Source organism: Emiliania huxleyi, assembly GCF_000372725.1.
Source record: "Emiliania huxleyi CCMP1516 unplaced genomic scaffold EMIHUscaffold_56, whole genome shotgun sequence".
In the NCBI taxonomy this organism is placed as follows: domain Eukaryota; phylum Haptophyta; order Isochrysidales; family Noelaerhabdaceae; genus Emiliania; species Emiliania huxleyi.
The window spans coordinates 33,958-44,858 of record NW_005197803.1 but is presented as its reverse complement, the minus strand read 5'-3'; the positions used below and the strand labels follow the sequence as shown (position 1 = coordinate 44,858).

General features: G+C 66.3%; 5 protein-coding genes across 5 annotated transcripts in view; 3 read left to right on the top strand and 2 right to left on the bottom strand.

Annotated features, from left to right (window-relative positions):
* EMIHUDRAFT_464758 (hypothetical protein) overlaps positions 1–1,562 on the top strand; it is a 4,486-nt gene extending 2,924 nt beyond the window's left edge. The window contains exons 4-5 of the mRNA XM_005765189.1: positions 321–437; positions 733–1,562. Coding sequence (XP_005765246.1) covers positions 321–437; positions 733–1,215 — 600 coding nt within the window. The 3' untranslated portion in view covers positions 1,216–1,562. The remainder of the gene's footprint in view (positions 1–320; positions 438–732) is intronic.
* A 113-nt stretch (positions 1,563–1,675) lies between these two features.
* On the bottom strand, positions 1,676–2,671 carry EMIHUDRAFT_213011 (hypothetical protein; the record flags this gene model as incomplete). Its single annotated transcript, XM_005765188.1, has 1 exon — positions 1,676–2,671. One exon carries the CDS (start codon positions 2,669–2,671, stop codon positions 1,676–1,678), a length of 996 nt encoding a protein of 331 aa, XP_005765245.1.
* Positions 2,672–4,629: 1,958 nt separating this feature from the next.
* EMIHUDRAFT_213010 (hypothetical protein) lies at positions 4,630–4,900 on the top strand (the record flags this gene model as incomplete). The annotated part of the gene is made up of 2 exons (XM_005765187.1): positions 4,630–4,862; positions 4,891–4,900. 2 exons carry the CDS (start codon positions 4,630–4,632, stop codon positions 4,898–4,900), a joined length of 243 nt encoding a protein of 80 aa, XP_005765244.1.
* Positions 4,901–6,378: 1,478 nt separating this feature from the next.
* Positions 6,379–6,648, bottom strand: EMIHUDRAFT_47233 (hypothetical protein; the record flags this gene model as incomplete). Its single annotated transcript, XM_005765186.1, has 1 exon — positions 6,379–6,648. A coding segment is annotated over one exon (270 nt), but the record flags the coding sequence as incomplete, so codon positions are not given.
* A 1,648-nt stretch (positions 6,649–8,296) lies between these two features.
* On the top strand, positions 8,297–10,672 carry EMIHUDRAFT_213008 (hypothetical protein; the record flags this gene model as incomplete). The annotated part of the gene is made up of 5 exons (XM_005765185.1): positions 8,297–8,311; positions 8,458–8,586; positions 8,676–8,774; positions 9,012–9,178; positions 10,606–10,672. 5 exons carry the CDS (start codon positions 8,297–8,299, stop codon positions 10,670–10,672), a joined length of 477 nt encoding a protein of 158 aa, XP_005765242.1.
* Between the last annotated feature and the right edge of the window lie 229 nt (positions 10,673–10,901).

The following is a 10,901-nucleotide window of genomic DNA, read 5'->3' as shown; positions in this document are numbered from 1 at the left end:
GGCCTTGCCTGCCGCTCTCTCCGCCCCTGGCCCCGCGAGGGGGTCGCATCCGGCGCGAGCCTCGACGTTTGTTCTTTTGCGAGACACACGCACACACACACACACACACACACACACACACACACACACACACACACACACACACACACACACACACACACACACACACACATTCACTCACTCACTCACTCACCGCTCACCGCTCATCGCCCACCCACGCGCACCGGGCATTGCACATTGAATGCCGTGGGGCTCCTGTTTTTTACGTGGAGTCGCGAGGGCTGCCTCGCCCTTGCCCCCGCCAGCTTGTGGACGTTTAGCGCACCTTTCCTCCCCCCTGCGCGGCAGGCGTCTACCTCGACTCCAAGGAGAACAAGTGGCAGGGCCCCGACGGCGCGTCTGGCGCCATCGTGGTCTCGCAGCTCTCCGACGACGACGTGGGCAAGATCCTCGCGCAGCGGCAGGCGGCGCGGCTGCGGCACGATTACAAGGCGCGCCCCGCCACTTCCGACCGGCCAACTCCCCCCCCCCTCCCGTCCCGTCCCGTCTCGTCCCGCGACCCTCGTCGCCCCCCGTTGGGTGCGCGCACGGGGCCCACCACCGCACCACACCGCCGCCACCCTCGCCGCTCGCGCCGCGTCTTGTCAGGCCGAGACGCGAGGGTCGCCTGGCCCTCGCCCCGCCACCTCGTGTGTGTGGAGAAGTGTACCTGACCTCACCTCACCTTGTCAGGCCGCCGACCGACTGCGCGACACTCTCAACGAGCAGTGCGTCTCCGTCGACGACAAGAAGAACCGGTGGGACGCGTCGGATGGGCGCTCGGGCACCATCGAGCCCTTCACGTGCATGCACGGCACGCCCTCCCGCGGCGGCGGCGGCAAGGGAGGCGCCGATGGCGCGGCCGGCGCAGACGACGCCGGAGACGGCGGCGGCGGCGGCAAGACTGGCCGCAAGGGCGCCAACGCGGTGGCCACAGCGGCGGCGGCGGCGGCGGCGGCGGCCAAGGGGGAGGGCGGCAAGCGCGTGCTTCCCGAAAAGGCGCGGCGGGAGCTCGCCAAGCACTTGCGCGCGGTGACGTCGCAGTCGGCGCGGCAGTGCGAGAAGGCGCTGCAGGCCAACGGCGACGACATCGAGCGCGCCGCCGACTGGCTCATCTCGCAGGCCGAGGCTGCGAGCAAGGGGTCGCCTGCTGCGGCGCCGGAAGAGGCGCCTTGAGCCGGCGCAGCGCCATCTGCCCCGACGCCGTCTCTTGCCGGACAAACGCACCTGCTGCCGCGTGCGCCGCTGTGACTGGCGTGGGGCGGTTTGCGCCGCTCGCGTACGCGGAGCGTGGCTTTGGGACTCAGTCTCGGTCCTCCGAACCCCTTTTCCCGCTCGCTCTGCGCTCTCTCTCTTTTGCCCCCTCCCCCGTGCTGCGCCCGGGCGATGCTACGCTGGCCCGCGCTTTGGCCGGCACAATAGGGAGCTCTGATGTAAGCGCCTCTGGGTGCCGCGTGTTCACTGCGCGTGAGAGTTTACACATGCTGGTTGTTGTTCGTCAGTTTTAACAGATTTGACGGCTTGTCCCGCGCTTCGCCCGCCCGCCACCACCGCCAGCTAGCCCGTCAGGCTGCGTGTGCACGGTGCACGCGCAACGCGGGGGCCGCGCCCGCGGCGCGAGCGAGCTGCGCCTCGCTCAAAAGTCGAGACTCGCAGTCAGCTCGCGTTGGCTTTCTCGCCTGCTCGCGCTCTCTCGTGACTCGAGCTTGCCGCTGCGGTTGGCGTCCAGCCTGAGGAAGGTGTCCTGCACGAGCCGCAAATCCTCTGCCGAGATCTTCTCGAGCCGCAGCAGCATCGCGAGGCAAAACTCGTCGCGCGTCACGTACGAGTCGCTCGAGGAGAGCCGCCACGCCTTCATTGTTTCACCGGCGGTCAGCTCAAGCAGCTCCTCGTCCGCCAGCCCGCCCTTGTCCTTGCCGCGCGCAAGATGCTCCATTGCCCGCCGCTCGAGGCGCCGCCGCCGCAGTGCTGCCGGCAGCAGTGCGAGGGCGGTGAACAGCGTCGCCTGGCAGCCCACGCCGCCCAGCATGATGAGGCTCGCCACCACGCGCCCCGCATCAAAGCGCGGCACGAGGTGGCCATAGCCGACCGACGATAGCGTCACCACCGCCCAGTAGAGGCCATGCATGGCATCCCAACCCTCTAGCTGGCACATCACTGCTGCACCTGCAAGCGCCAACGCGACAAAGGCCGCTGCCGCCCGCCGCACTGTCGCTCTGAGCGAGAGTATTGTGTCCTGGTGCGAGTAGAGCACCAGGGCCGCGGCCGCGCCCACCGCCGCGACGCCGATGACGATGTAGATGACGTGAAAGGCCATGAAGGCATAGTGCAGCTGCTTCCGATGCCGCGGCCCGTGCGTCACCGGATTGATGTCGCCGTAGCCGACCGTCGAGATGGTGGTGACAGAAAAGTAGAATGCCTCCACCCAGGTCAGATCCATCATCACCTTGGCCACGCAGGAGCCGCAGCCCGTGCAAGCCAACACAGTTGTCGCAGCCATAGCCCGCGGCCGCCGATCAATGAGCTCGGTGAGTGTTTCCGTGAGGCCGCTCGACTCGCCGCAGTGTTCCTGGGACACAGCCTCGTAGCGATGATGCTTCGAGCGAGACCACGACAGACAAACGTCGAGCATCGCGCGGCCTGCGCAGGGGCAACCGGCTAAATCCCCGAGCTCACAGTAGGGTGATAATAAGAATACCTTTGTTTTAAATGAACTCGGGGGCACGAGACGCGGCACAAACTGGGCACAAACGCCAGGCTACAAAGACGGGGAGGCACGTAGTGACGCAGGGGAGTCTAGGCGACGGCGGCGTCCTCCGACGCCGCGTCGAGCCTGAGCTCGGTCGCAATCTCTTCCGCCGCCGCGCGCGAGCTGCAGCGCGACTGACATGCGCTGGGCCTGCAGCGACAGCCACGACCGCGTCGACCAGCTCAAGAATACCTCCCCCGGTATTTATACCGGTAGGGAGGCGTGTGCCGAATACAAAGTGGGGATCCGCCCGCCCGCCCGCAATAAGCGCAGTGTCCTCTTCTGATACGAGCGTCATTTTGTACCCACCCCCCCTACTTCGTGGGGACCCCCCCGCCGGTCGGTGGTCTGCCCCCGAGGTGGACCGGACTCCCCCTCCGGTCGGTCGCTCTCTCAGCGGCGGGAGGGTGTGACGACCGACCCCTCCCTCGGTCCGTGTCCTTGCCGTGAGCCCCCTCAACGCTCTCTCCCCCTCCTCTTAGCGAACCCAACCGCCGCAGGCTTCGAAATCGCCGGGTTTCGCTATGCAAACTAGTTACGCAACGAAGGAGGCTCGAGCCAACCCGACACACATACGTGTGTGTGGAGCATCCACGCGGCGTAGGTAGGCCTGTGCTGATTGTGCTTGCCGTCGCTCTGTACAATCTCTGGCAGCGCTCCAGTTCTACACAGTACGCGCGCATCGTCCGTTCCGATGACTACACTTGCCAGAATTGTGATCGACACATCGCCTCCGCCCTCACCGCACACCGGGCTCATCGGCTCGACGTGGGCGGGGACATTGACGAGCTTGTGTTCCGACCCAAAGCTGAGCTTCTCTAGAGCGCAGCCGCTCCGGACGAGGAGTGATTACACGGGGGGGGGGAGGGCGCTTGTGTCTCTAGTATTTCGAGAGACTAATTTATTCACAGCTGCGGCGAGCGTGTGCGGTGTGACCCACGAGCCAACCTGACCGACCCCGCCCCTCGCCGGTCTGCGCTCCGACCGACCGGACCCCCCCTCCGGTCTGCGGTCTTCCGCGGCCGTCGACCGGACCCCCCCTGCGGTCGGTCGGTCTGCGTTGGGCGCTCAAACCACGAAGTCGGCCTGTTCACTACAAGATGACGCTCGTATGAGGGAGGGTGTAGAGGATGTAGAGTGTAGAGCGCTGTAGAGCTGTAGAGATGTAGAGCGCTGGAGAGCGCTGTAGAGCTGTAGAGCTCTACATCCGCCGCGTGACGATGTGAGTCGCCTCGACCGCGTCCCGGTGCTCTGCCGTCGGATTTGTGACTCCGCCGCACCGCGCCGCCCGCGGCCGGGGGCCCTCCGGAGGCCGAGGATGGCCGTGACGGACCGGGACGAGCTCTGGGAGGTTCAGTGTCAGTGTAACATTGTGTAGAGACTGACCATGTGCACAATATCTCTCAGTCTAGCTAAGCCTGGGAAGGCAATGCCGGGACCGTACAGCAGCTTGATGGTGCTTTCTCTTCGCAGTCTCTCTCCTATTCTCGCTTCAACCTTCATACCACCTCCCTCTCACCCCCTTCTCGTGCTCTCCCTTGCTCTCCCTCGTCGCAGATTTACTTTACTGAGTCTATTGAGGCGAGATCTCCCGCTGTTTCTCCGCATGCGGCCATATCACCGTGGGTTACCGCTTCCCATCTGAACAGCGAAGTCAAGCACGGTCGAGCTCAGGTAGTACTTCCATCCGGGAGGGGGAGGGAAGGCTGAGTGCTGCATGTTTTGCCTCTTCCCATAAGCGGCGCCGGAACAGCGGCGCCGGATCTTCCGGCAAGTACGAGCTCTTAGGGGCACGCGGTGCAGCCTTTTGCCGCGTGGGCAGCCGCTTCACCTCTCCGTCGATGGCCGCCCACCGCATCGGCGCCCGCGTCGCGGGCCTCTCGCCAGCGCAGCTGTGCGCCATCATCGAGGCGCAGGCGGGCGCGAGCGACGCCGCGCTGCGCGTGGCAGAGGAGCACGCCGCACGGCTCGTGGAGCAGCCCGAGTGGGTGCTCTCCGAGGTCCTCCTCTCGCCGGACCTCGCCCCGCACATCCTCGCCCAGCTGCCGACCAAGGAGCACGCCGCCAAGGGGACGTGCCGCGCGTGGCGCTGCGGCTGGAAGGAGACGCTGAAGAAGCGCGAGAGGCCGCGCCTGGTCGTGGTCGGCGGCGACAACGACGAGTTCCTCAAACTCGCTGGAGCGGTTCGACCCGTCAACGAACGAGTGGGAGAAGGAGGCTGTGACGCCGATGCCTTCGACACGAAGGTTTGTCCGCACGGCGGTGCTCGACGGCAAGCTCTACGCGGCGGGCGGCAGGAATGAAGCTGACGAAGCAAATTCCAACCTGGTGGAGCGGTACGACCTGGCGACAAAGTCGTGGGAGGAGGTGGCGCCGATGGCGGAGGCGCGGAGCGACCATGGTGTGGCGGTGCTCGATGGCAAGCTGTACGCTGTTGGTGGGTACAGCGACGACGATGGCCGCCTCAGCTCAGTCGAGCGGTACGACCCGGCGGTGGGTGCGTAGGAGGAGATGGCGCCGATGGTGACACCACGCGAGAGTCACGCCATGGCGGTGCTCGACGGCAAGCCGTACGCTGTGAGCGGCAGCAACGAAGACGACGGCTACCTCAGCTCGGTGGAGCGGTACGACCCTGCGACGGATGCGTGGGAGGCGGTGGCGCCGATGGCGGCGGCGCGAGAGTCTCCCACCGCGGCAGTGCTGGACGGCAGGCTGTACGCTGTGGGCGGCTACTGCGGCGATGGCAACTACCTCAGCTCAGTCGATCGGTACGACGCGGCGACGAGTGCTTGGGAGGCGGTCGCGCCGATGGCGACAGCGCGGGACTCTCACGGTGTGGTGGTGCTCGACGGCAAGCTATACGCTGCGGGTGGACTGGGTGCCGGCCACAACCTCCTCAGCTCAGTGGAGCGGTACGATCCGGCGCTGGGTACGTGGGAGGCTGTGGCGCCGATGGCGGAGGCGCGGGCTCACGCCTTGGCGGTCCTCGACGGCAAGCTGTATGTCGCAGGCGGATTTGGTGCCGTCCACAACCGCATCACCAGCTCGGTCGAGCGGTAAGACCCGGCAGTGGGCGCGTGGGAGGCGGTGGCTCCGATGGCGGCGGCGCGGATGAAGGCTTTCGCCGTCTTGACGTATTCTCCGTTGTCTGTTGCGTGCTAGCCCCACGGCGTGGAGTGTGCGGAACAAGTCCTTCGCACCTGACTCCTGAGTGTGCTGCGCGTGCGTGCCCCCGCCGCTTTTATGAAGACATGTTGCATAGGGTGGCAGCCATAGGTACTCTAGCAGCAGACAAAAGAAAATCACTTGGGATGCGCTTGCGCGTTTACCGACCCACATTGCAAGCAGATCAATTTCCTGAAAGCCGTATTATGCGTGCGGGGTGTGCCATGGGGGGCTTTTGGGGGGGCTACGCTCTAGCGTGCTTCAACGCTTTAAAAAAAGTTCAACTTATATAAGGATTTCAGCGCCAACACGACTAGCGCAACTGTTAGGCCCAAGGTTAATGTTAACAGCTCTAGCCGGCTGTGTGGGGATCGCACGTGTTTACGTTACGTGTCTCCTTACGCGACACATGCACTCTGACCGCGCAGGCTGTCTGCTAGTGCCCGGTGCCCGTGTGATGCGGCGACTGTGGCGGCGTTACCGCCGTAACTGTCCGTCGCCCCCGGATCGGCGCCGCCACGCAGCAGCGCGGCGACGATGGACTCGTTCCCGACGGAGGCGGCGAGCATGAGCGGCGTTCGGCCGTGTGCGTTGCGCGCGTTCGTGTCGGCGCCTCGGGAGAGGAGGAGCTCGGTCGCACCGAGGTTGCCCTGCATCGCTGCGCAGCCCAGACAAGTGCAGCCCGGCATCTCGGCGAAGATCTCTGCAAAGTAGTCGAAGCGCTGCGTCCGCCGCCAGGCGCTACACAGGAACAGGACGGCGGCGCAGAGGGCGCGCGGCTGCCGCCTCGGCACGGCGGCGTCGACGGAGCAGCCGGCGTCGAGGCAAGCGCGCAAGGTGGCGACGTCGCCGACATTTGTGACGGCGGAGAATGCGAGCGGCATCCCAAAGCTGCCAGGCGCGTCGAGCTCGTCCGGCCGCGCCTCTGCTCTCAGCACCTCCGCCACCACTTCCGCCCGCCCGAAGAGGGCGGCGCAGCAGAGCGGCGTGGTGCCAAGCCGGTCGGTGATCGAGACGGCGGGCGCGCCGTACCGGCTCACAAAGTACTGGATGAGCATGGGGTGCCCGCCCGCAAAGGCGAGGTGCAGCGGGGTGAGCCCCGTCGCGGCGTCCCGCCGGAGCGGGTCTGCCCCTGCGTCAATCAAGAGCGCGACGATCTCGGGCGCGTCGCGCAGCCTGCAGAGCCGGTGCAGGATGGTCTCGCCGGCGAGAAAGTCGAACTCGGGCCAGGCAGCGGAGAGGGGCACCTCGACGTCCGCGCCGGCAGCAACCAACTCGCGGACCAGGTCGCCGCGGCAGGCGAGCGCGGCGAAGCGCAGCGGCGTGAGTCCGCTCCGCCTCTCCTCGTGGATCGTCCGAAAGCGGAGGCGGTCGAGCCACGCCTCGAGAGGCTCCTCGTCCACCGCCCCGCCGTCGCCCGGTGTGCCGGCGAGAAGCCAGTGCCGCAGGCTCGTCAGCAGGCGGAACCACAGCAAGTGCCTGCGGCGGGCGCGCTCGCCGCCGCGCTCGCGCTCGAGGCACTTGAGCGCGTACTCTGCGCGCGTGCTCACGAGCTCGCCGATGGCGACGCCCAGCTTCGCCCGGTCGCCCGCAAAGCTAAAGTCGCCGGTCCCGACCGGCGTGCTGAGCCAGTTGAAGGCAGCCTGGCCGCACGCGCCGTACGTGAAGCAGCCAGCATTCGTCGCCACGAGCTGCCACTTGGGGCGCGGCGACAGCGCGTTAGCGAGCTGCTCGAAGCGGCACCAGCCCCTTCCAGCCCACCCGCAGAGGTCCCGCATGCCCTGCTCGGCCACCTCGTGCCTCCACGTGCCGGCGAGCACGAGGAAGAAGGAGGAGGAGGCGATGAAGGCTCCGATGGAGGCGACCGCCTGCATCTGTAGGTCGTGGTTGGCCTGAGGGATCGAAACGTAGTCCAGCCAGAGGAAGCCGTCGGCGAGGCATCCACTCAGGCGAGAGGCGCTGATCCTCATCTTGCCCCACAATATCCTTTGCAGGTACCACTCGTTCACACTCATCGTCCCGGCGATGATTCGGCGGAGGATGGCCTTGAGAGCCTCGAACTTGACCCCGCTAGGGTCTGGGTGTCGCTCACCAAGCCAGGTGTGAGAGACAAACATCACGTCGCCCAAGCCCGATTGCCACTCCACCAGCAGGCCACGCGCCGCCACCTCCTCGTGCGCTGGAAGCGGCGACTCGAGCTTCACAAAGTCGCGGATCTTGATGACACACATTGGGTGCTGCCGCGAGGCGTCGAAGGCATCACGATCGGGGTCCTTGCCGCCTCGCTCAGAGCCGCGCCGCCGGGCTTCACCATCGGTCGTCGGGTGGCGTGCGAGCCGCGACATGCCTTGCGTCACTGTGCCTCTTATTGCCGTGGCTCTTGGAACGAGCGAGCGGCAGCTGCGCCGCCCAAGGCTTCCAAGGTGTGCCGCCGAGCGAATTCTTTTTGTATTCTGTCGCGCCCCGATCCGAAGCACATGCCAGGATGAGCTTGCTTGCCCAAGGGATCCCCCATCTGGCCGCCCGGCGGCGGAGACGCGGGAGAGCCCCACCACCACGTCCTCGACTACGCCTTTGTCTACGTTGCCAAGGGGCGGCTGCTCGGCGCCCGCAGCGACGGCGCGGCCGGCCTGGTCAGGGAATGGCGTCTGAAACACGCAGGTAGCTGTGGATAGGCTCGCACCACGACGGCTCGCCCGGCCTCTTCGACTCGGTCAACGAGGACGGCGACGTGAGCTGGTTCGACATCCCCGACGGCGCGGGCGCGGACCCGGCCTTTGCCCACGGCGGCGTCAACGGGTACGACGACCTGCCGATGAGAGTACCTCGTCGAGCTCAAGTGAGGAGGGTGGGGCCTTATTTAGTAGGTAGGTAGGTAGAAAGGTGAAGAACAGAAGGCTCGAAAGCATTTTTGTCAAAAAAAGAAAAATTCGCTGCCCGCGCGACTCGTGCAGCCCCCGAGGGGGTCGGTGCGCGGGCCTCCCACCGCATGGCCTCCCACCGCATCGGCGCGCGACTCGCGGGAGCTTCCCCAGAGCAGCTCCTTGCCTTCATCGAGGAGCAGGCGCCTCTCTGGAGCGACGCCGCGCTGCGCGTGGCAGAGGAGCACGCCGCTCGGCTCGTGGAGCAGCCCGAGTGGGTGCTCTCTGAGGTCCTCCTCTCGCCGGACCTCGCCCCGCACATCCTCGCCCAGCTGCCGACCAAGGATCACGCCGCCAAGGGGACGTGCCGCGCGTGGCGCCGCGGCTGGAAGGAGACGCTGCCGAAGCGCGAGAGGCCGCGCATGCTCGTGATTGGTGGCCACGGTGAGGACGACGACGAGGACAACGATGAGTTTGTCAACTCGCTGGAGCGGTACGACCCGTCCACAAACGAGTGGAAGGAGGAGGCTGTGGCGCCGATGCCGACGGCACGAGATGAAGCCGGCATGGCGGTGCTCGACGGCAAGCTCTACGCGGCGGGCGGCCAGAGCGAGGCTCACGACGCATCTTTCAACCTGGTGGAGCGGTACGACCTGACTACGAACGCGTGGGAGGCGGTGGCGCCGATGGCAGAGGCGCGGTATGCTCACGCCGTCGCGGTGCTCGAGGGCAAGCTGTACGCTGTGGGAGGCTACAACGACGACGACGGCGTCCTCAGCTCAGTCGAGCGGTACGACCCTGCGGAGAATTCGTGGGAGGAGGTGGCGCCGATGGCGGTCGAGCGGTTTGCTCCCGGCGTGGCGGTGCTCGACGGCAAGCTGTACGCTGTGGGAGGCTGCAACGCCGACGACGGCCACCTCAACTCGGTGGAGCGGTACGATCCCGCGACAGATGCGTGGGAGGAGGTGGCGCCGATGACGATAGCACGGGTCTCTCACGCCGTGGCGGTGCTCGACGGCAAGCTGTATGCTTTGGGCGGGTACAGCGGTGTCTACCTAGGCTCGATCGAGCGGTATGACCCGGCGCTGGATGCATGGGAGGCAGTGGCGCCGATGGCAGAGGCGCGGCGGGCTCATGGCGTGGCGGTGCTCGATGGCAAGTTGTATGCTGTTGGCGGAGCCGGCGACGACGGCCGCCTCAGCTCGGTGGAGCGGTACGACCCAGCTCTGAATGCGTGGGAGGCGGTGGCTCCGATGGCGACGGCGCGCCTCAATTTTGGCGTGGCCTCGCTGAGGGGTTAAAGAACTAACTGGCCCTCTTGGCGACTCTCCGTTAACGTAGACCCGTATAGTGTCGGACATATGAGGGCATGTGTGGCCCCGGGGTGACAGTGTGAAGCTATAGCCGCTACTTCTTACGATCTTACCCTTCGCCTCGAATCGATGATGCACAAACCCGAGAGTGAAGGCTGAAGCGGGCACCTCACTCTCGAGGCCTCACTTCCCTCACACTTTTCTCAGTCCACTCTCGCCCCAGAGGGCGTGACTTTGCAGCTGAGCGCGACGGCGCGGACGGTGCCCCCCCCCCCCCCCCCCGGCTCCCCCCTCACTGGCCTCGTCAGCCCCGCCCTAGCACTGGCCCTAGCCACGCCTCCGCCCCACACCCTAGCCCCGCCTCCGCATACCCTAGCCGCGCCTCCGCCCCGCACCCGAGTCGTCCCTTCCACGTCCCTAGGTAGGTAGCTCTGGGCCGGCGCGGGGCCCCCCGGAGGCACCGTGCGCCGCGCCGCAGTGCGGAAACGGGGCTCCGGCGCTCATACTCGCTCATACTACCGACTTCCCGATCTAACCCGGTCTAACAGAGGGCAGATTTGGAGAGATCTCGAGGAGTACATACAGATAGACCCTTCAACCATCAGAAACCTCCGACCTGATCGGTCGTACTGACCGCCGACAGATCACTCCAGACAGCAGACAGGCCGACGTCTGCACGCGGCCGGCCGGGCGAGAGGCTTGACACGATCCGACCCTGCGACCCTGACGCTGCTGCTCTAGCTATCAGACATGCACTGCTGACTGCTGCCACAA